Genomic DNA, 23,436 nt, shown 5'->3' on the forward strand with positions numbered 1-23,436 from the left:
ACTTTGGAAACCAGACTGAGGGTTCCTTAAAAGGTTAAACACAGAGTTATCATATGACCCAGCAACCCCACTCCAAGGGACTGGCAAGAGAAATGACAATGTGTGTCCACACAAAAACTTGTACACAGATGTTCACAGCATCATTATGTGTAACAGCCAGAATGAAAACAATCCAAATGTCCATCAGCTAACGAACGGGTAGATAAAATGTGGTATGTCCACACAATGGAGTATTATTAAACCATAAAAAGGAATGAAGTAACAATACATGCTGTAACATGGATTAAATATTATGAAAATATTTTTATTAAAGGAGCTTTTTGTTAAAAGAGCTAGTCACAAAAAAACCTGTATTGTTATGATTCCTATTACATGAGATGTCCAGAAAAGGCACGTCTTTGGAGACAAAGGGGGACTAGTTGTTGCCCAGGGGTGGGAAGGTTGAGGGTACATGGGGATGACTTGCCGTGGGTACGGGGTTTCTTTTGAGGGTGATGAAAATGTTCTAAAATTGACTGTGGTGATACTTGTGCAACTCTGAGAATATACTAAAAACCACTGAACTGTACACTTAGAGTAGCTAAGTTGTACAGATGTAAATTGTATCTCAATGAAGCTACTATATAAAAAAAGGCATCCAGCATTTTTAGACTAGAGGAGTCAAAACATCCTGTGACATGTCACAAGTCAAAGAACTCACATTCTAACGGTATTTTTTTCAAAGCTAGAGATCACAATAAGCAAAAACGTCAGCACAGATCCTCAAAACCATTTAATAAGAAAGAATTTTGGCTCTATGTATTTTTTCCCAGACATACATAAGATACCTAAACAGATGTAGCAACCAGACAAACATAACCTTAAAATCTAAAAATCTGGAAAAGTATGTCAAGTTCAGCTCATTAAGCTGACACCCATTAAAGTGCAACAAGAAAAAGTCTTAAACACCATCCATACCAATACAGACAGAAAAACCATTGTTTATGAGAGCTATCGAAGGTCAGGTTTTTTTTTTTTTTAATTTTGCATTTACTTAAAACTCTGTTTGATGCCAACAGGGTTCGAGTCGCACAGGAAGGTGCTCCGGCTCAACACTGATAGTCCTCCTTGATCTCCATTGTCTGCTGTGTGGGTTCCGCCAGCAACCCTCCCAGCGAGTGGTCACCTTCCTATGGAGTCATTAAACCTCTGAATGTCAGCTGGTGGGATTAGCCAGCAGCTTCCACACCTGAGCCCCCGTGGCAGGGACAGAGGCATTTGGATCAAGATCACTAATGAATACAGAATTCATATGCCGCTTGTCAGGGCTCCTGAGCTCAGAGTCGCACAGATGCAACCTAAATAAGACGGAGGACAGAACAATTGTTGACGAAGATTAAAAAGTTTTGGCAGTTGAGGAAAAAAAGAGCACCTCATTATTCAAATGTGATAGTCTTGCTTATTTTTTTTTATTTTTGTTCAAGTTATTCATGATTTGTCTCAAATGGACAAATGCCATTCACCAATATTTAAGGACTTCTTGGTCTCATTACTGAATCTGAAGAGGTCTATGCCATCTGAACTAAGCTATATAGAGAAAACAGCTCTCTTGTGAATGTCTAAAAACTCTGGGGGGGAACCAATCCAAAGTATTTGGGGTGAAGGGGGGTTAAAAGGATGAATTCAGAGGATTCATCTGATGAATTCAAAGAGCAGAAAAAAATAATTTTTCACAGCCAAGGGGCCTTTTTTATCTCCCAAAACCTCTGTATTTCCTTGTGTCTTTCTATTCCAGGGCCCCTTCCGATCGCTAGGCTCACTGAAGAGGCTTGCGTACCTCCACTGACATTCGTTTGGCTCCCTCAGCAGAGAGAAGAACAGCCCAAGCAGCCCAGACCTCAGCTCACCTGGAATAAGATGCCTTCCCCACTCTACAGGCAGACAATCGGAGGCCTAGCAGAGAGGCAGGATGGCAGAGTGATGGATCACACCGGCGGGCTCTAAAGCCAGACCAACCAGACCAGAATTCAGTGACTCCTTCACTCATAGCTATGGTCCCGGAGCAAGGTATCTGACCTCCCCGCAGCCTCCTGTTCTTCTCCACAAAATGGGGCTAACAAAGTTGAGACCCCGCACAGTTACTGAAGGGTAAAGGAGAGAATGCCGAGGAAGCTGCTAGAACAGAGTCCGCTGCAGTGTACCAGCATGCCACAAGCACCAGCGACCGTGATAACTGTATCTTCAATACCTCCTCCCCCATCCTTGCAAAAAGCCAAATACTTCCATAGCCTCTGGTATGTGTTACACAGGCTTCCTCTACTGTCACTATGACCTCTACACAAGTCTGTCTCAGATTTTAAGCTTTCGGATGGAAGAGAAGGTTCCCATCTGTCCATATTACGCTATCATCTCCAAGCCTATGCAAGGACGGATGACTGTACTAGTCGTTGCTATGGGATGTTTGTATCCTGCTACTGAATGATGGAAAAACAGGAGCAGCTACCGTATTTTAGAGCCAATTTCATGCGAGCCACCATCTTAAGGTGTTTCACAGACCACATCAAATCCTGACAGCAACCTCCAGGCTGGTCTCGGATCCCCATCTTCTAGACGAACAGTCTTGGGTCGTGGCTTGCCCAGAGTCATGCCACAAGGACAGTGGAAACAGACTCACAGCCCAATCCTCTAGCTCCTAAGCTCCCATTCCCCTTTCCACGTGACCACACTGAACCCATGCTCTATATTTTCCTTTGGGACCAGTCTCTGTGCCAAGCTGAACAAATTCTTTTTAATCAAAATAATGCAGCTCTCTTAATGCTATTGTCCGTCTCTCAAAGCAGAGACGAATCTGCAACTTCGGTGTCTTGCTACTACCAGGCTTAAAACAAAAACAAAAACCCACCACAGTTACTTCGAAGATGTGCTGTCACGACACCACATAGGTATGAACTCTTTCATTATTTAAAGTGGATCTATCGCTGCCCGCAATGACAGATTAATTCTGTTTCTTCGATAGCTAGGTGTTTGGCATCACGTCTGCGAGGTAACCACAAGCCTGTAGGGCGAGAGCTGCTCACATCTTTAGCAATCTATAAGGGCTTCTCTAGAGGCCAGCACTTGCCGCGCGATGAAATATGACTCCATAAATCAGACGGCTGAAGTGGCACTTGTACACGTCACCATCTATCTTCGTGGCTTCTCTCTGAAGGGTAGAGGCTAAGAGCTCATCCCTCAGTATTGTGACCAGGGAAAGGACCATCACAGTTGGCACTGACTAAGCATGTGCTACTTAAAACTGAAGACACACTAAGACTAGGGGGAGAAAAAAAAAAAAGATCCTGCTGGTGTTAGCACGCCTCAGGCAGTGGTAGAAGCTTCAGCAACTCATCTTCAAAAGGCAGAGAGCCAGAGCTCTAGAAACCTGCAAAAATTGGCTAAGCCTGCAGTCTTCATTTCTTTAAGTTGAGCATCTTCAAAGTCTAGAATTCTAACTGTAGGGCACAGCAGCTGCCACTGCAGATCTGATCCCCTCCGCTTTTGGCAGCTCTCAACTTGAGAATCTAGCAAAAGAATTTTTCAAGTTGCTATTATTGCCTGTCATGGATTTATAAATATTGTGCACTATCTGCTGTGGCATGGCTCTCATGGGACGCCAGAGCATGCCAAATGCATAACAGAATGAAAAACAGTTTCTATTCTTCAAATAAATGCTAATTTTTTTTAACTGTGCTCACACGATGTGTTTGGTGACCAACTTCAATAGTACAGAATATGTATCAGAGAGGGGGAAAAAAGCTGATTGTCTTTTCCAGCAGCATTCAGCTGCTACTTTCATTAAGCTTGTTTAATTAGATTCCAGATGCTAATTTGCAAGTCGATACCAGAGGGTGCAGGACAGTTTGCCTTTGAATCGTCTCCCTGTGATGTCAGGGTCCTGCCGCACACCACTACCCTTCAGCGGCCCTCACACGCTATTCTGACAATTAGTGCAAAGAGGGGACAGTATTGATCTTGACAGACTAAATATTAATCTTCTACCCGTTTTAATGAATTATAATCGTCAAGAGTTTAAATTTCTCCCTGGACCAAATGAAAACATCCCTCCTTACAAAGAAACAGGATGGAAGGCAGACTAATGGAAGTTATCCGACGCAATCCCTTAATTCCCTTCCTGCTTTAAATTCAAATCTGTTTTTACGTGAGTGATTTTAGCAATTTTCGAGATACCTTCACAAAGCTAACACCCTATTCCGGGGTATTTTGGTCAAATTCCTTAAACTTAACTGGAAAATGGACTCAAAAGGCCACAGTGTGGTTATCACTAGTTTCCTGCCTAGCCAGCCTCTGGGTAACAACCAGGATCAAGGGCTTAATTCTTACACTAGCTCTAACAATGGGCGGGGGGTGGAATCTAGGGGAATGGCTCTGTGCGATCCAGCATCATCAAAAACAAACCTCTCATATAAGTGACCCCTTGTCATTAGGTCAACTTACACATTTCCAAATCCACTCTTCTGCTAATACATAGCAAATAACCCCCTTTGCTGATAAAAATAAGGCGGGAGATTTAGCAGAAGTAATACTTCTTCTACCTTCATTGCTATCACAGCTGAGTATTATCAACAGTAAAGGTGAAGTTATCAAACTGTATCAAAGGAGGGTTAAGCTGGGAACGACTAAGTGAAGCTGCTTCTGACACCTTTTTATCCACTTGCTTAACAAACACTGGTTGAATGCCTCCCGCACAGCAGTCAGCACGCTGGGTGCAAGGAAAGAGAAGGAAGGAGCAGCACAGCTCCTACCCTCGGAGGACTTCCAGGCTAACCGTAAGGACAGAAGGACAAAATGAAAACTCCAAGACCATTGAGGGCAGGGGCAGGGGCAGGGGCAGAGCCGGGAGGAGATCCGTGGAGACTGTCAGGACTCTCAAACTCACATGGTTAGCTGGCTGCTTCTCCGCAACCTTCAGCCAGGGCTTTCACCTGACGCAAGTCACTGGCTCAGATAACCTGAAACAGCAGAGGCCTGTCTTAACCATTCACGAAGCCCCGCTGGGTTTCCCTGTTCTGCTTCTCGGCCCACGATTTCCCAATGCACATGTGCCCTTTGCCCATCTTCGGTATTGCCTGTGTACTTAAGGGGGTGTTTGCTCTGCTGACTCTGCCCCAGTGCTGTGTATCACTTGAGAAGTGTAGAGTTATCTTCCTCGGTTATCTCAGAAAAACGCGCAGCACTTTCTAGATTGGAAGAAGAGAAAGTCCCCTCCATTTCCCAGGTGGTTTTTGATAACTCAGAGTTTGCTTTAGGGCAGGGTTATCCTGTCTCAGCTCAGGACATAGGCAACATGAGCTGAAGAGCAAAAACGGTGTCATGGCCTCTGCCCTCAAGGCTCTCCCCCTATCAAGGGCAAGTGAGGGAGATGCCCCCCCCCCAAGCAGCCATAAAACAATGAGACACGTGTGTACAATAGAGGACAAGGACACAAATGAAGAAGCCACGTGGGCACTGCGGGCTGACGCCAGCAGGGAGGACTCAATGACGAGCAAGCACACCCTATACGGAACAGCAGCAAGCTGGGAAGAGGGGCTGTGGGGGACGGAGCGAGACGGAGCCCTAGGTTTCTCCAAGTTTAATACTCATACCCCCGAGCTTGCACACGATGGGTGACACGTGAATATATTTTTTATTTATATTAATAGTGTGTACTCACATTCATGTGTCTCAGGGAAAAAAAATAACCAGTGCATCAAACCCAGGACTTCACAGATACATACTATATTTAGAAACAAAATTTAACTTAAAGAGGTGAACTGAAGTGATTGTAGGGAAGAAGAGAAAGGGAACTGAAAAAAGAAATGAATTACAGGGGCGCCTGGGTGGCTCAGTGGGTTAAAGCCTCTGCTTTCAGCGCAGGTCATGATCCCAAGGTCCCAGCATCGGGCTGTCTGCTCAGCAGAGAGCCTGCTTTCCTTCCTCTCTCTGCCCGCCTGTCTACTTGTGTTCTCTGTCAAATAAATTAAAAAAAAAAAAAAAAGAATTACAAACGCCAAGATCTACTGTACAGCTAAGATCCATGCATTTTATTATATACCATTATATACCATGTAAATGGTATCTCAATTTATAAAATAGTGAATTAATTTATTAAAAAATTTCTCAAGAAAAATAATAGTACAGGTGTCACCTGGATATGGCAGAAACCTTAAATGGGATGTCAAATGACAAGCTCAATGCTATCCTAATCCTGTCAATAGAAATTTGTGAACCACATACATAGTTTTAAATTTTCTAGTAGCTACATTTGAAAAAGTAAGAATAGGGGTGCCTGTGTGGCTCAGTCAGTTAAGTGTCTGATTCTTGGTTTCAGCTCAGGTTGTGAGATCAAGCCCCACGTCAGGCTCCATGCCCAGTGCAGACTCTGCAAGGGATTCTCTCTCTCTCTTCCCCCTCCACCCCTCCTCCTAACTAGTGCTCACACATGCTCTCTCTCAGGTGAGTAAGCAGAATCTTAAATAAATATAAGTGAAATTAAATTTTAATAATTTGTTATTTAAGGGCGCCTGGGTGGCTCAGTGGGTTAGAGCCTCTGCCTTCAGCTCAGGTCATGATCTCAGGGTCCTGGGATCAAGTCCCGCATCAGGCTCTCTGCTCAGCGGGGAGCCTCCTTCCTCCTCTCTCTCTGCCTGCCTCTCTGCCTACTTGTAATCTCTGTGTGTCAAATAAATAAATAAAATCTTGGGACACCTGGGTGGCTCAGTTGGTTAAGCAGCTGCCTTCAGCTCAGGTCATGATCCCAGCGTCCTGGGATCGAGTCCCGCGTCGGGCTCCTTGCTCTGCAGGGAGCCTGCTTCTCCCTCTGCCTCTGCCTGCCATTCTGTCTGCCTGTGCTCGCTCTCTCTCCCTCTCTCTCTGACAAATAAATAAAATCTTTAAAAATAAATAAATAAATAAATAAATAAATAAAATCTTTTAAAAATAATAATAGTAATTTGGTATTTAACCCAATACACCTAAAGTAGTATTGCGTCAATATGCAATGAATACACATATTATTAATGAAATATATACATACTTTCTAAAGATCTATTTTAGAAAGAAAGAGCATGCATGTGTGCCCATGATGGGGAGGGGCAGAGGGAAAGGGAGAGGGAATCCCAAGCAGACTCCCCGCTGAGCACAGAGCCCAATGCAGGGCTCGATCTCACAACCTTGAGATCATGACCTGGGCTGAAACCAAGAGTTGGACACTTAACTGACTATGCCATCCAGGTGCCCCATGAAATATATTTTTTTAAATTTTTTGTACTAAGTCTTTAAAATCCAGTGTGCATTTTCTACTTAAAGCACTCTCAAGTCAGACTAGAAACATTTCAAATGCTCAATAGCTACATATGGTTGCTGGCTACCATAATGGACTATGAAGCTGAAGAAAATGAGAACACAATAAAGGTTTTTAAGGAGATAGGGACTTTCATCCCACAAATACTGCAGTCTAGGACTAGCACTTCCAAAGCACAGGGCTGTGGGAGGAAGGGACAGAGGGAGGGCAGGAGGAAGGTAAGAAAGAAAGAAAAGGGGGGGTATACTACTAGCTACCTCTAATTGATTTGTTCTAACAATAAAGCCAAGAGTTTGTTTAATAAGTCTGGACTAAAAATTACTGTTTGGCAAAGAATACGTAATTATGATAGCCTGAAACTGTCCCTTTCTTATGCAATTCTCCGTGAATTGTGCAGCAGCTCCTGTCCTGGCAATCCACGTAAGATCTGAGAGGCAGCAACGCTCTCCTGGGTTTGTGTGTGAGACACGTCCAGAATCCTTTCTCATACTGGAAGGAAATAAGCAGATTTAGCCATCCAACCCTGAAGTCTCAAAAGAGGTGAGAAAGAAAAGTCATGGAGGACCTCTTGTCACAGAAAGACAGAAAGCCTTCCTGGAAAGAAGGAAAATAAAGATGGGAAATCTGAAACCAAAATGTCTCCACAAGTTCTACGCAGATGCGGAGCCAGAAATGACACCCTGACGAATTCTCTTCCACAACAAAGAAGTCATTAAAACTTATCCTCGCAACTTCACCAGCCAGACTCAGCCTCCCACTGAAAGCGCATCATTTAATCTTCCCCCCAAAAAGCAAGGTGGCCAGTAGTTAGCGGTGTGGTCTTTACAATAAATTCTTTTGGTATCTATCAATGACCCTGTACATTTTTTAAGTATTATCTCCTGACAGTTGTTATATTATTACGGACCAAAGAAGCAGGTACTACCTTCTTTACAATAAAGCGATTGTGTTCACTGTCAGTCCGCGTCGTTTCAACAACTTCCGTGACCAAAACCAATCACGTGAAATTGTAAAATTAATTAATCAATCTGAAATGGGAATTTGGCCAGGCGATTTCAAGGTCTCACAGCTGATACAGAATATCAAGTGGTCTGAGCGGCATATAAAATCGATCTAAGGACCACATTCTCCAGACTGACGATACCACAAATCTTATTGAAAGGATGATCTCATGTCCCTTTACTTCCTCGAATCACATCAATATTAAATTCATGGCCTTTGAATCACTTCAAATCCAAACTCTGAATAATGTAAAATTACTTTAGCAGAGTGTTAAGTCACTTTTAATATACCTCATGCTTTCAACTTTTTCTGCAATTCTCATTTGTCTCTAACATGGAGGTTCCAATCAATTGGAAATAGACAAAGCTCTCAAGAAAATTTGAAAAGATTAATGTGGTTTAAAGGAGGGCTTGACATTACTGAGGTGGTTTTCTTTTTCTTTTTTTTTTTTTTTCCTGAGGCGATTTTCTAAACAAAAATCATCAGAGTCTTTTTCCCCATACCTTTGTTAGTTCTAATGGCTATGTGAAAACTCAGGAACTTCTCTCCTTTAGACTGGAGACTGGGAGTTTTTTTGTTTTTTTTTTTTTCCTTTTTCTTTTTTAAGTGACCTAGTACATCTTATTTTTCCTCTGTACTTAAGAACCCCAAACAGAAAATAATGCTGAGATGAGAACAGAGAAATGAGAACAGAATCCTAATCTCATTTACAGTTGATACTTGGACCTGTTTACTATTCTTAATTGGAGCGAGACACTATTATTTTCACTACAAAACACCCAGCTAAATCCTACCTTTGGTCATAGGTTTTAATTCTGGCAGATGTCCAAGAAAGGAGAGCAATCCAGCCATCAGTGACCAAGTCACTTACGTGTGCTAACCTCACGCACCAAAGGCAGAGGAGCTTCTGGCAGGAAACCCCCGTCCTGGATGGGCAGATCCACAACCCTACATCCTCTGGCTCTCGGGGCACTTGGCCCAAACCTAAAGGGCAGAGAGAGCTTCAGAGTTCCAACGACAGCTGGTGCTCCAAAGACAACGAGCTGGCGAAACAAAAATGCTTAAACATGCAATCTCCTCCACAGATGAGCAGGCATAAAGCACTGTCAGAAAGTAATTCCCAGAGACATCCTCTGGTATCTGAACAGAACAACAGTGCAAAGGCGGAAACAGCAGATGCCTACGTATGAAAGAACAGGGTAAGCCACTCATAAACAGCCTACTAACTGTCGAAAACAAGTTGCCATGCGCCATCACAAAATTAACAGCTATCAAAAAACCAAGAGCAGACAACGAAGGCTGACTTCACGGACCTCTGCGCCCACAGCTGGCTGAGCAGCAGGGATGAGCGCGGCGGAGGAAGCACGTGGTGCCACCAAGTACCCAAGCACACTGAACGCCCCTTCAAAAGTGACAACGGAAGACTGGCGGGTTTGTTCCTGGAGATCCAGGGTGTGGGGAGGCTGCCCAATGGGCAGGGGACATCTATCACTAAAGCAGACAGGTGGGATGCCATTCAGAAGGTGCCACCCTCCCCCTCCACCGAAGAAGACAGAACAAAGGATCTGTTACGAACAGACTCGCGCCACTAGATCCGTCACCCTCTGAGAACACTCCACTACACGTACGAGTCCCGTCCCCCTCTTCTTCCAGATGCAGAACAATCGATAGGAGCTTTTCAAGCTGCTTCCATTTTCAGACCAGGTCTGTGTATCACGCAAAGACCTAGTTTCTCTATTCTCAGTAAGAAAACAAAACAAAACAAAAAAAACCTCGTCATTTTGAGATACCGAGACACAGAGAGCCAAGTGCCCAGCACAGCATCCACGCTGCAGCACATCTGCAGCCAAGAAGATCCCAGACAGCCCAGAGGCCAAAGCGAGAGGCTGACCAGGGCTGTGGCTCCCCAAGCCTGGGGGAGGGCACAGCAGGGCCACTCCGAAACGAAGCTCTCCCAACCAACCGGTCTTCTCAGCAAACACGGTGACCTGTGCCAAAGAGCATTCCAGCTAACAACAGCACTGTACAAGCTCCGGAGAAACCGGCCGTCAATTTGCCAGTGTCCGACGCACAGCTGGAAAAACCCGTGACAGAGAAGAGGACTGCAGGGTTTACGTACCTCCATATCTGGTCTAAACTTATCTTCAAACACAGCCATTGCTGCCAAGGAGCCAGAACCTGAAAGAGAAAGATGCACCTTTAGTGTCATCTACCCACTGCGGCTTCTCCCTCCACGTCTACTTCGGGGCAGCAAAATGGCGCACCACGCCCAGTGTCCCGCCAGAGCACAGTGTCAATATTGATCCTCTAGGGCCACATCCAGCAGGTAAACAACGCTCCTCCAAAGCCTGAGATCATACTTACCACCGTCTCGGGCAAACCTGCAACTGGCCCTACTCTCACCACTGACAGGAGTAATTGTAAATTAGTCACAATAAAATGCTGAAGCAGGAAAATGAGCTTATGGAGAATTGGTATTTTTTCAAAAAGTGGATGCCACATAATTTCATACATGCTATGCCGTGAGTCTTGTGCTTCACAACTGTGCCCTGGCAGGCTGCTGGGTATCGCGCTAAGTACCAAGCCCGTTAGAAAGAATAGATTGTTTTAATGAGCTGGCCCTGGTAGAGTCACCTTGACACTCGGGGAAGACACCACGGCACCAGCAATGGTAATAGGATGGCGAGCCGCAGCCACCAGGTTATTCCAGCTTCCACTGTAAAACACTTTATTATGTGGCATTTACTTAGAGCTATTATTTTTAGTTCGTACTTTGAAGAGTAACAGCTGAGTAGACAAAATGACAGACAAAGAAACAAAAATTTATTATCACAATAGCAAATGGCTGAAAGGTTATGCTGCATAGATATTAACAGAGAGCAGCTATCCCCTACAAAAGTAGGCTATAAAGGCGTTACAAATAAGTGTGGGCGCCCTTTGAATGGATGTAAAAGGCAGCTCAGCACTATTTGAAAATTTAAACTTGCTTTGTTCAGAAACCAGAGAATCTTTAGAAAACCATCATCTTGTCTTCACAGGGTCCTGCAATATTTCAGGATACTCTACTTTTGGAGAGAGGATAGAGTTGCCCACAATTTTTTACTCCAATTAGAAGATTTTTTTGGCATTTATTACTTTTTAACTTGTTTTGCATAACACTATCTATTTAGCTGGGTCACAGAGAAAACCATATTTTCTATTTAAAATGATTTGTGTACATCGCTTGACCACCTCAATGGTTTTAGCAAAGGAAAAAGACAGCGATTAAACAGTTTCAAATGAGGTGTCCTGCTGATTTTATCAAGTCTGCTGAATGTATAATGAAAAAGGAGAAGCTGACAGCCACGCTGCACTGAGAAAATACAGACTACCTTCTCTGAACCATTTAAGGAGGTCCAATTATAGATCAAATTTAAAGGGTAGAAACAGCAGATTTACAGACACAAATCAATGAACATGGTAATCCCGACGAATATGACAGATACTCCTGTTATGGAATATTGCTGTGGTTGAGGATCATTACCTTCACAGCACTGGGTACATCACATCTAAAGCATAGGAAGCGTCAAGTGTAGACTGGTATTACAAGCAATGACTATTCATTTAGGCTTGGGAGCAAAAGGCAACCCCATTTTCCCCTCTTACCATTTTTTCTCCTTTAAAGAGAAAGGGGGGGAATCTGAAGAGATATTAAAAACCCTTCAGAAAGGAGCTAGAAATTAAGCAGCTATAAACCAGTGTGCACCCAAATAAAACCAGCACATAAGCAAGAGCAAATTCACCAAAGCCAAACCTTTGAATTTCGTTAATAAATGTGTCCTTGAAAATCTGAAAACAGAGTCAAAGTCCACCAGTATTTTGTGAGTCACACACTTACTCAGAGATTCGGGGATCAAGAGGAAAAAGTAACCCAAGTGTCTGTTCTGAGACACAGGTGAGAACTAATCTTGGTCTTAGTAAAAAAAAACAAGCTGGTTCTGTGTGGAAAACAAAGGACAGCTGTCGTGAAGAAACAAGAAAACTGCAAATAAGGAAAGCTCAGGAAAAAACACTTCTAGATACAAATGCTCCCGCGGAGTGCCCAACAGCAGGCTTGCCTTATCCAGTCTCCATCCCAGAATCTCCCTCTGAAAAGCCAAGGGTAAATATACCAGAAGCCGGAAATAAACATTAAAAAAAGACAGGGGAGGGTGGGTAACCTAAGAGCAAACAACTTTATGGAAAACTGTAATCAACTATTTTAAAAGAGAAAACCAAGCTTACCATAAAAGACATTCTTCCTTAGAAATTCGGAGCCCTGTTCTTTTCTCTGGGGCCATCCTTTCTTTGGCAGTTCACCATAAACAAGTTAATTTTACTCTTATTTTTCCTGGGCACATATATTTCCTTCTGCTTAGCTTCATCCAGTATTTTAAGGAATGAAAAATGCTTTCCTCCCAATATAATAATTCTTCCTTTATCAAAAGAAAACCTTTTTTTCCCCTGCTTAGAACAATGCTACAGACAAAATTTAAGTGGAAATTATATACTAAATCTAAACTCTTGGAACAAAAAGTGTCCAGTGTGGAGATGCTTCTCACACTATCAGAGACTGATTCTTTCTTTTTTTTTTAAAGAGCTAGAAGGTGCCAGCCAGGTAAATGAAGAAAGGATAGAGGGGTCTTTATTACATTGTACTTCTGCTTCCCCTTTCCCACCACCCCTCACTACACACACTCCAACCTATACAGCATGTGCACGATGTTGAGAAGTTTTCTGGAAAGCGGAAGCTTGCTAAACTGCCTGATTCTGCTGCTCCTGAGATCAAAGATAAGCAGACTCCAAATAAACTTGAAAAGAAAGGGAAATTCAACATTAAAAACAATTTCTAAGTCACTTGCAAATTAGCTCCTGATCCCAGCTTTTTAGGAAAGGAGGACTCTGGCGCCCCCTTCTCAGAAATATGTGGAAGTGCTAGGAGGTGGAGTAGCACTGACTTACCAACAGGTTTCCAGGAAACCCTGAACATGTGCCTATGTAGAACCCTGAAGTCAGAATTTCAAATAGGACTGCAACTGCCCGAAGAGGTAAAAGAACAAGACGCAAATCCTCACATAATGTCAAGGCAATGGAACTGGGGGAAGGAACGAGGAACTGGCCACTAAAAAGAAAAAAGGAGGGCACCTGGGTGGCTCAGTGGGTTAAAGCCTCTGCTTTCGGCTCAGGTCATGATCCCAGCGTCCTGGGATCAAGTCCCGCATCAGGCTCTCTGCTCAGCGGGGAGCCTGCTTCCCCCTCTCTCTCCGCCTGCCTCTCTGCCTGCTTGTGATCTCTCTCTGTCAAATAAATAAATAAAATCTTAAAAAAATAAATAAATAAAAAGAAAAAGAAAAAAGGAAGGTGAACTCAACGAGACCAGTATTCTTTAGTCATTTCACTCAGGCTTCCTAGGTGTTTCAGTGCCACTTAAAACTGTATGCAGTAAACCACCCATCTAGTGCCACACTAGTACAGCAGCCATGACACCTACAAAATGTTTAGATATTCTATCCCCCTTTTTTCTAAAGATTGTATTTATTTGAGAGAGAGAGAGAGAGAGAAAGAGCACAAGAGAGGGCAGGATCAGAGGGAGAAGCAGACTCCCTGCTGAGCGGGGAGCCCAATGCAGGACTTGATTCCAGGATTCCAGGATCATGACCCGAGCCAAAGGGAGTAGCTAACTGACGGAGCCCCCCCACGCGCCCTTATATCCCACTTTTAAGCCACAGTAATGCCCTGAGACATTCCATGACTTTGGCATTGACTTAAACCAACCCGGCACTTTCGAACCCAAAACCAAGGCAAAAAATCATGAAGGAACATTTACCCTGATTCTCTATTCGAAAAATAAAGTCACCTCAGACAGTTGGTCAGAACTCTCTGGTTTTCCATTAAGGAAGAAATGAACAGAAAAGCAGGAGAGAGCGTACACCGGCCTCTGCTCCAGATGGCATATGCTTTCCACAAACGCAGGATGGGCTCCAGGAATAAGGGGTGTGAGGCCTGCCCTCAAAAAGCCCAGCTAATGGCAGGGAGGAGAAGGCAGCCAAGGAGGAATAAAGCAGAGCACTTCGCGGAGCACCCACTCCCTGCCATACATCACGTCAGGCCATTTAACCGTCCCACTGCATGATAAAGCTTCTCGTCTAGCGTTACAGGATTCAGAAGCGCAGGGCAGGAGGCCTGTCTCAGGTGTGACTGGAGACAGTCACTCTCTCATGCATAACCTTCAGAGGAGACATGCATGACCTTCCATGACCCGGGCTCTGTCTCCCTTGACCCCCTCCTCACACTTGAAACCCCATCAACATAAAATTGAGAATAATTTCCTAAATTAAACCATTTCAAGCCAATCCCCCCTTGGCCCAGGCTATGCCCTTTGCCCCCACTGACAGTCCACAGAACTCCTAGGCGCCCTTCAAACCCCGGCTGAGTACGTCTTCCCACGAGCCTTCCCTGACCAAGCCCCCCGAGAGGTTATCTCTCTCCTGTCTGCAACACACCCATCCTTTCGTATCTGGGTCTCAGGCACACAGCGAGCACTAAACAGAAGCTGCTGAATTAAGCTGGGCTGATTTCAGGACAACTGTCCAAATGAAGGAGCTGGGGAAAACTCGGAGCTGGCCCTGAAGGCGTGATGAGAGCAGTAAATGCCTTGATAAAGTAGGCAAGAACATTTTTTGCCTAATTTGCCATACTGGGATGAATATAAGACAAACTCAAGTGTGCAGCAAGTTCAATGTTCCAAAGGGGAAAAAAAAAGGCTTTATACCCACAAAACCATGTCATATTGTATGTCCTAGTCTGGTCCAAACCTCTGTGATCCCACAGGAGTAAAATGCCCTCCGTGGGTTCCTGCATTTTACTACCACAACCTCGTCTCATCAGTAGTTTTCACGTAGCTGCTCCTTAGCAACCTCCACCAAGTCTGCCTTTTTCAGCCCACCCACAGTTGCTGAGTAGCCAATGTTGCTTCCAGAACAAAGCTCTTTAAAACAGAAAAACGAGGAGCAACCAGTGACCAGCATTTAGAATGATGACGGTACAAGACACAGTGGCGGCTACCCAGCTATCCACCAGCTCACCTCCCACACCCGCTGTCCTTCCCTAGCTCACCCTCACCGCCTACCCACAACCACTCCAGACCCCCGAGCCCCACAACAGCCAGACTGTGCATAGAGACCGAGATGGGGGAAGGAGATGCAACTCAGCCCTCTTCCACCTGAGGGCCAGGAACCACCCCGCACACCCCGACCCACTGCGGCCACCAGCCGGGCACCGCCTCAGCCTGCTGCTCCTGCTCGGGGGCCAAAGAATTCCTCCCACAGCAGATGCCCTGCGGGGTCCCAGAAAGGTCTGCACCCCATCTCAGTCAGGGACTGAGTCACTTCAAGATGACAGTGTGGGTCACCCACACTGCTGACCTCCAGGAGAAGGGGGTCCCAGGCAAAAATGCCACAAGGGGCCACAGTTCCAACCAATCTTGTAAAATGAAGTATCTGCTCTTATTAGTAGCAGGCCACTGGCTTAAAGAGGGGTAGGGAGAGACCAGCTCCCATAAACAATGTAAAATATATGCCCTGAAACTCAAAAAGAGATGTACAGCATGTAGGACATTAATAACTAAAAAGAGTCACAGATATGCCAATCTGGCAACAGAAAAAAGGACACTGACACAGCAGTTGACAAAAAGGAAAAAAGGCACCGGCCTGTACACATTTAAAAATGCTGTTCAAGGTCACTAATAATCAGAGAAATCTGAATTTAAATTAAATACCTTTGTTTTTTCTTTTTACATTAACGAAGATTAAGAAGAATACTACCCAGGGCTGTAGTGCAGTGAAAAGGAAAATCTAACACACTTGTAGAAGCAAAAATGAAGAGAACTTTTCTAACGGGCAATTTAGAAACATCAATCAGAAAGCATAAAGGTATACATCCCCCCCAGCAATTCCACTGCAAGAGAGTCATTTTAAAGAAATAAATGGGTGAGTATGCAAATTATGTATATAAAAAGATCACTGTTTAGATTAGCAAAAAAAGAAAAAAAAAGCTAGAGGTAAATGTAAAGGTCCAACAATCAGATGACAGGGAAAAAAAAACAAATTATTATATATATGGTCATTAAACATGACAATACTTTTTTGGCAATGAGAAGATGTCCATGTTAAAATATTCAATAGGGCGAAAACATGTTCAAAAGCAGTATTAACACCTAAGCTTAGAGGATACAGATTCCACAAATCTGGAAAAACCGTTAAGTCAAAACAGTACACTTCAATCTGGGTGGTACTATTTGGTTTACTCAAACTTTATTTTTCTTCAAAAGACCAAGCATTACCTGCAATATTTTAAAGCATAAACTTGCAGAAAATAAGAATTTGCCATGGTACAGGGATGAAAAATTAAAAAGAAAAAGACCCAAGACCTCGCCAGCCGTCAGAGTCGTGCTGCTAACGGCGGCAGCACACATCTGGCTCCTGAAATTCGTACACAGAGGCCTGAAGGTCAACCCAGGCACGAGTCAACAGTTCCAAGGAACGACAGCAATCAATCATCACAAACAAATATACACACCATGTCTTTCTACCACTGTCCTTAGGAGGGCTTCCTTTGGATGGTCTGAAACGTAAAAAGCCTCTTAATAATGAAGTCCTTTGAGCAGATCAGCCCCAAGCCAGATCCCACTTCTCCAGAAGTCTATGCTGTGGCACACGAACTACTAAAGAGACCACAATGAACACAGTACACAGAGCGTTTAAGAAATGTCAAAGCAGAGTTCCATAGGCTCTGTCTGCTCTTCAGACAGGCAGGTCCGAGAAGTCCCACCTTACAAAATGGGAGAGTCTCCGGGGTAAGGAACTTGCCCCATCACATAACCAATGATTAGCAAATCTGAGACTGTGAACCCATATCATTTTGCATTTAAAAAGCATCTGATGATCCTTCCGTTCCACTGTGTTGCCTCCTAAGTAGCAAAGTCAAATGCTTGAAATCAAGATTATCAAGTGAACACAGAAACAGCTTTATTTTCTTAGCTCCCTACCACAAAAAAAAAAGCATGCTTTCTAAATTGCTTTTTCTTCAGATTTCAGGAGAATGATAAGCACGCATCTGGGTATGATTAATTTGTGTTGTTTTGCTCAGAAATTCAAATGAGATCAGGATTTTAGTTAAATGTTCTATATGATTTAACAGATGTCATTCACTGCTTAGCAATACCACTCAACTATCTGTTCTGAGTATTTATCTTAAAATAGTCCCATTCAGAAAACATTTTTAAATAAAAAAGAACACTGAAATTAGTCTCCATTTTCTAAAACCCCTGAAGGTACTTCTGATCTTAGCTTATCGGCACTGGTAGTTCAGTTTGAACTTAACTTTTCCGGAGAAAACAACCCAACTCAGGACAAAATCTGAAATGTATCATGAAAATTTTACCATCTAAGATACCACTTTTACCTGTTCCATATACTCAAAAACACCTGCATTAATATGGCTTGAGGACAGAAGGGTTTAAAAAAAAAAAAAAAAAGAAAGAAAACATGAACCACTTATTTTTATAGTGTTCACTCAAGTACTAAATCAAAACTTAGCAATTCTAGAATCTATGTTTTTAGACATATACTGAAGAAACGATAAAAGACTAAAATAATTTTCTAAAGCCCACTGCTCTAAGTCAAATTTCTAGAAGGAACTGAAAGTCAGCAGGTAAAAATTTGCTTTTTCTAATAAGGTCCATGCTCACAAACTCCCCGACTGGAAAAGGGGAAAGCATTTATTGGGAGCCTTTCAGGTCCCGGGCCCTGAACTCAAGTGAGGCAGGAATTTCCTCTTTCTACAGACCAGGTAAGGCAGGCTCAGCTAGTGAAGGCAGTACAGGCAGTAGGGAGGGAAGCCAAGATCCAAACCTAGGTCTCGTGGCTCCAGGCTTTAGAAGGGCAACTTCCCACTCATTCCTTCCAACCAACCATCCCAGGAGTCCAGCAGGGAGCAGGCTCCGGGCACGCACTGCTGTGCAGGAGGGGGCACAGTCCGGGGTCATCCTCCAGCCCAGCACTGAGGTGCTCGGAGCCCTGCAAGCCACTCCAGGAGGCACTGCACCTCAAGAAGAGGGCGACGGCCTCCCAGAAGCTGCACTCCAGCAACCCGCCCCGCCAGCCCTAGCTTCTCCCCCCCATGAGAGGAGGAGAGGACAGAACGTGCCTTCCTCACTGGGGGGGCTGGGCAACCTGCAGGGCATGACGCGCGGAAAGCAGAATGTCAGGCACAGAGTAAAAGCTCAATAAAGGCTAGCTACTGTAATTACACTAAGACAAAGTCCCCGTCCTCCAGGAGCCGTTTTATATCATCATTCTCAACAAATTCCAGGGCTGGCTGTTTTAATGGAAACAGAGGTCTTCAAAATTTCTTTTCTCAAAGTCACGAAGTTCTGACGGGCAGCAGGAAATGGATTTCTATTGCTTTTCCCTAAATCAATTTAGCCAGATCTTTTCAGGAAAAAAGCTGCTCCTTCTGCTAAGGAGCGGGCCGTCGGAGGTACCCGAGGACCTGTTTGCCACTGTGGCCTGCCAAGGTGTAGGATGTAGGCAGCGGTAGGAGAGTACCACACAGAACATTCTAATCCATCAGTGTCAGCTCTCCCTGACAGAGCGCTTACTCACACTTGCTCATTGTTAGTCAAGTGGCCACCCGTCCCGGGTAAAATTTGGTGCTTTTAGAGACCCATGGATCGGGATCATTTTTCACTCCGTTCCTGTCTACGAGGACGAGTCTCCTGGTATTGGTGCCTGCTTTGGAGACCAACACTGCCATGTGCGAAGAGCTGATTTATGGATATAAAGCAAAGCTGTTGCCAGGGGACCACATTCAGCCACTAGAGAGCAGTGGAGCACCTCTCCTTGCTCCGGGAAGACTCCGACGCCGACTTGAAATGGTTTAATTGTATGCACACATTTTATTATAAGTCCTGGCCAAAAGCTTCAAGGCGAGGCAGGACAAGCAATCAGACAATCTTGCATGGGTTGCTGAAATCCAGATTTGTCCTTTGTCAGCATAAACAGTTTAATTTGATGTTTTCACTCCTGAGTAAGCACTGAGTATTACATTTAAACCCCTCGTGAGGGGGAAGAATGCTTCCTTTTCATCAGCAAATGTACCTCAATGTCAAAGAGTCTACCTTTTATTCCCAATGAATAAAAAAAAAATTATTCCATTTAATATGCTTAGAAATACATTTTGAAAGCACCCAATGACATTTTCACTCAAAAACTTATTTAAAAAAAATGCAGTTCCTTTTCTAAATAGTCAAAAAGGAGTTAAATTTTACTCAAATCAAATAATCTAAGAGCACCTGAAGGAAACAGGGATTTTTCTTTTTTTTTTTTTTAAGTTTTTATTTATTTATTTGAGAGACAGAGAGAGCACAAGGGGGGGAGGGGCACCCGGAGAAGGAGAAGCAGACTCCCCACAGGCTCAATCCCACAGCCCTGAGGATCATGAGCTAAGCCAAAATCAGACACCTAACCTCAAATGCCTATCCCACTGAGCCACCCAGGCACCCCAAAGTTTTTCTTACAATTGCAACTGCAATGTCTCATCAACATGACAGGTTATAAACACTTATTCTTAAGCAAAGACTAACAAATCAGGGAATCCAGGCCTAAAAAGTGGAAGTTTTGTTTTATTAACATATTTTTAAGAAACTCCACAAGGTATGAGGATAGAAAATTGGTCTCCTTCCAACAGAGGAGTTACCCAACCCAATGCTTAGGGGATAAGACAGAGGAGGAGGATTACCTTAAAATAGGCCTCCTCCTGGAGCGCATGGGTGGCTCAGTGGGTTAAGGCCTCTGCCTTCAGCTCAGGTCATAATCTCAGGGTCCTGGGATGGGACCCTGCATTGGGCTCTCTGCTCAGCGGGGAGCCTGCTTCCTCCTCTTTCTCTCTCTCTGCCTGCCTCTCTGCCTACTTGTGATCTCTATCTTTCAAATAAATAAATAAAAATCTTTAAAAAACATAGGCCTCTCCTTCATCAGTCTCCCGTATCACTAGGCTCCCCCAGGCCGCCCCGACACTCAGCACTGTGAGCACAGGGCACACAGTTCTCCCTCCTGCTGCAGTCCGAAATGACAGGTCTTTCAAAGGCTTCCTTTGCTCTGGTTCACATTTCAAAGTAACTTCCCAAACTGCAGTTTATTCCACTTTGCGGGCTTTTCTCAGGTTTTCATGCCCCCTCAGAACCCTCAAGGACAAAGAACCACAGAGTTTAATAATTTATAAAACATACCCAGATAAGATAAGATAAATCAGTAAAGATTTATCTTGTCCGTAGACCTGTGTGCAAACGATAAGAAATCCTACATACTGAACAAAATGTGCAAAGCACAGGTACATCGATTTTCTCATTGAATCCATCTATGGACCAGCTGGTACTATCTTCATTTTGCAGACTGAAAAAAACTAAGTTCAGACAAGAGAAGGAACCTACTCAGAGTCACAAAGCTAGTCATGGCAGTTATGGCTGACAGCAAATCCCTCACTCTATGAACTCCACAGCGAGAAGTCTTCTGATGCATAAAATGACTTTCCACATAGTCTGTCTTATAAGCAAGTCAAAATTGAACACTAGGTTCTTAGAGTACAAAGGCACCTTTCTGTAGCAGGGCCAATTCTGGCCCAATTCTAGAACAAGAGCAAGTAAAGATGAATTAGTTAGCCTCCCTCTCCCTGCAGCGGGGTCTAAAGCAAAGAACTTGGAACCGCAAGAAGTGCATTTAACTGTTCTAAAAAGTATGTCTGGCAAGGGCTTTTACCTGGCTGTAGGCTAAGGACTGAACTCAAATCAGAAAAGACATCATGGTAAATCTCAGAGCAGAAAAAAACGGGAATCTACACTAATTCAATTTTACCCACAAGAGGCATTAAATATTTTTTTACATGGAATCAAGAACAAAGTCACTCTAATCAAAATAGATTAAGAACTGGTGAGGGGTGGCTAAATTACATACCCTGAAACACCATGAGGAATTTTAGAAGTAAATATTTTCTCATTTTCTAACATAAGGGCACCATCTATTGGCTTACACGACCTTCACAGCAGCCAGGAAGCAAGATGCATAATCCAACTTTTGTGGATTTTTGGTTTCCAGTTGTTTCATTTCCTGGCATTCCACAGCAGAGTAAATGTTAAAACATAATACGCATGTGTTGCAAATTTTAAATCTTCTGAAATGTATCATAATTAATCAAAGCAGGAAAAACTCCGACAGAAGTCTTAGTATACAAAACTGCACACAGGGCATGTATTAGCACTAAATGATCAAAATATCATGCACTGAATATCTTTACTGTGCTACACACAAAGAATTTTTTAATGTATGGTTTCCCATGGGAGAGCTCCTCTAAGCCCCATTCTACAGATGAAATCAGTGCTCAAGGTCAAAAGCTAATAAATGTGGGACTTAGATCTGAACCTACTTTGGACCCCAAAGACCAGCTCTTTTTACTATGCCACACTACCTGGAAAAATAATGTCAAGATCAACTAACACACAGAAAAGTACATATATTTTTTACAGTATGTTCACACACAACATGACACTCCAGTACCCCCCAATAACCCTGGACCTTCCCAAGTCAGAAAAAAAGAAAAAAAAAATCAGTTTCTTTTTCAAAATGGGGGATTTGAGGTTCAGAAGGGTTAGGTGACCAGCCCTGGTCAAGGAGAACCAGGACGGAGCCAAGGCTCCCATTTTTTTCTAGCATTCTAGGTTATGCCTCTAGGACTCCAGGTTACAGAAACCCCACTCTGCATAGTCACTAGCGGTCTGGACAAAGGCCCCACCGGAATAGCGTACCCTCCCTTGCACAGCCCCTGTCCCACAGAAAACAGGCTCTGAGCATCACTCTCATACTGATGGAGACCCCCAGGCTTGTGGAACTCCCGCACACAGTCATGTGGCCCACACTCTTAGGAAAAAGAATTTCCAGCGATGCTAGAGCCATGAAGTCCACATGCCCTCTGAGGCAGCTTTTACGGAGGCCTATGAACCACACATACAGTGATGAGTTCATAGCTGATTTCAGAGTTGAAAATGAACGTGAAAGAAACATTTGCCATCTTGTAGTGCACTAATTCAATCCAGAGCAGGAAAATTCTCAAAATCAAGTCATGTGGAAATATCAAAATGTCTGCACAAAGGTTGCACTTTAGTGTAAAAATATGGAGAAAATGGCAGGTCTGAATTCCCTACCGATATTCCAACTTAATTCCAAGACTCTTTTTGCCCACAAGGTGAGACATCCAGTATATTTACTACTCTGTCCCAAATCTTTTTAATTGCTAGGAGGCTCTGTAAACTAGGGCTTAAGAGGTATATTCCAGTAATTAGGAAAATGTACAACCAGTTTATTTGGAGATCAAATTTTACCTGGATGGCCTTGGCAGTGACCCCAAGTCTTCCCTAATGATGCATACCAATGTTTATTCCTTAAGCTGGTATTCCTAAATTGTCCAAGGGCCTCATTTCCAGGAATGTCATGCTTGAAATTTTATTCATATTAATTCTTATGTGAATAAGTGGGCAAAAATAAAAATTTTATATACCTTGCCAATGCTGCTACAAGGAACACTGCCAAACTAATAGCAAAAGATGGTCCCCAAGCTTCTCCTGACACTACTTTAGTTTGCCTAATAAAGAAAAGCTGGCAAGTTAAAAGAATAAGCTAATTAATCTGAGAATTAAAAGAGCCCACATTTTGTCTATAAAACATACAACCAAAGCCCTTTTCCCTTTCTTAATAAAGAAAAATCAAAGAATCCTGCCTGGCTTTCAACAATCACACTGATCAATCACCTGCAGTCTCTTGCAAATTAATCTCTTAAAAAAGAAATGATTAAATAAAATCTAAGGGGCTCTTTCTTCTTTTTTGAGAATGGACCAAATCATATTTGGTCTGGACCACATGCCACACACCAGCAATCACACCAGTAACACAGCGAGGAAAGGAAGTCACAGAGGACGCAGCTCCCACATTGGCTCACGAGTACCCTGGCTGTAGGACCTCCGCACACCTCTCTGAGCCTCAATTTCCACA

At 43.6% G+C, this 23,436-nt stretch overlaps 1 protein-coding gene across 1 annotated transcript in view; it reads right to left on the reverse strand.

The window, feature by feature from the left end:
* The window catches only part of PSMB7 (proteasome 20S subunit beta 7), a 61,595-nt gene that overhangs the window by 18,819 nt on the left and 19,340 nt on the right, over positions 1 to 23,436 (reverse strand). Inside the window, exon 6 of the mRNA XM_032865828.1 lies at positions 10,440 to 10,498. Coding sequence (XP_032721719.1) covers positions 10,440 to 10,498 — 59 coding nt within the window. The remainder of the gene's footprint in view (positions 1 to 10,439; positions 10,499 to 23,436) is intronic.

The sequence above is a fragment of the Lontra canadensis genome, unplaced genomic scaffold (assembly GCF_010015895.1).
Source record: "Lontra canadensis isolate GAN:19392208 unplaced genomic scaffold, GSC_riverotter_1.0 scaffold30, whole genome shotgun sequence".
Lineage (NCBI taxonomy): Eukaryota > Metazoa > Chordata > Mammalia > Carnivora > Mustelidae > Lontra > Lontra canadensis.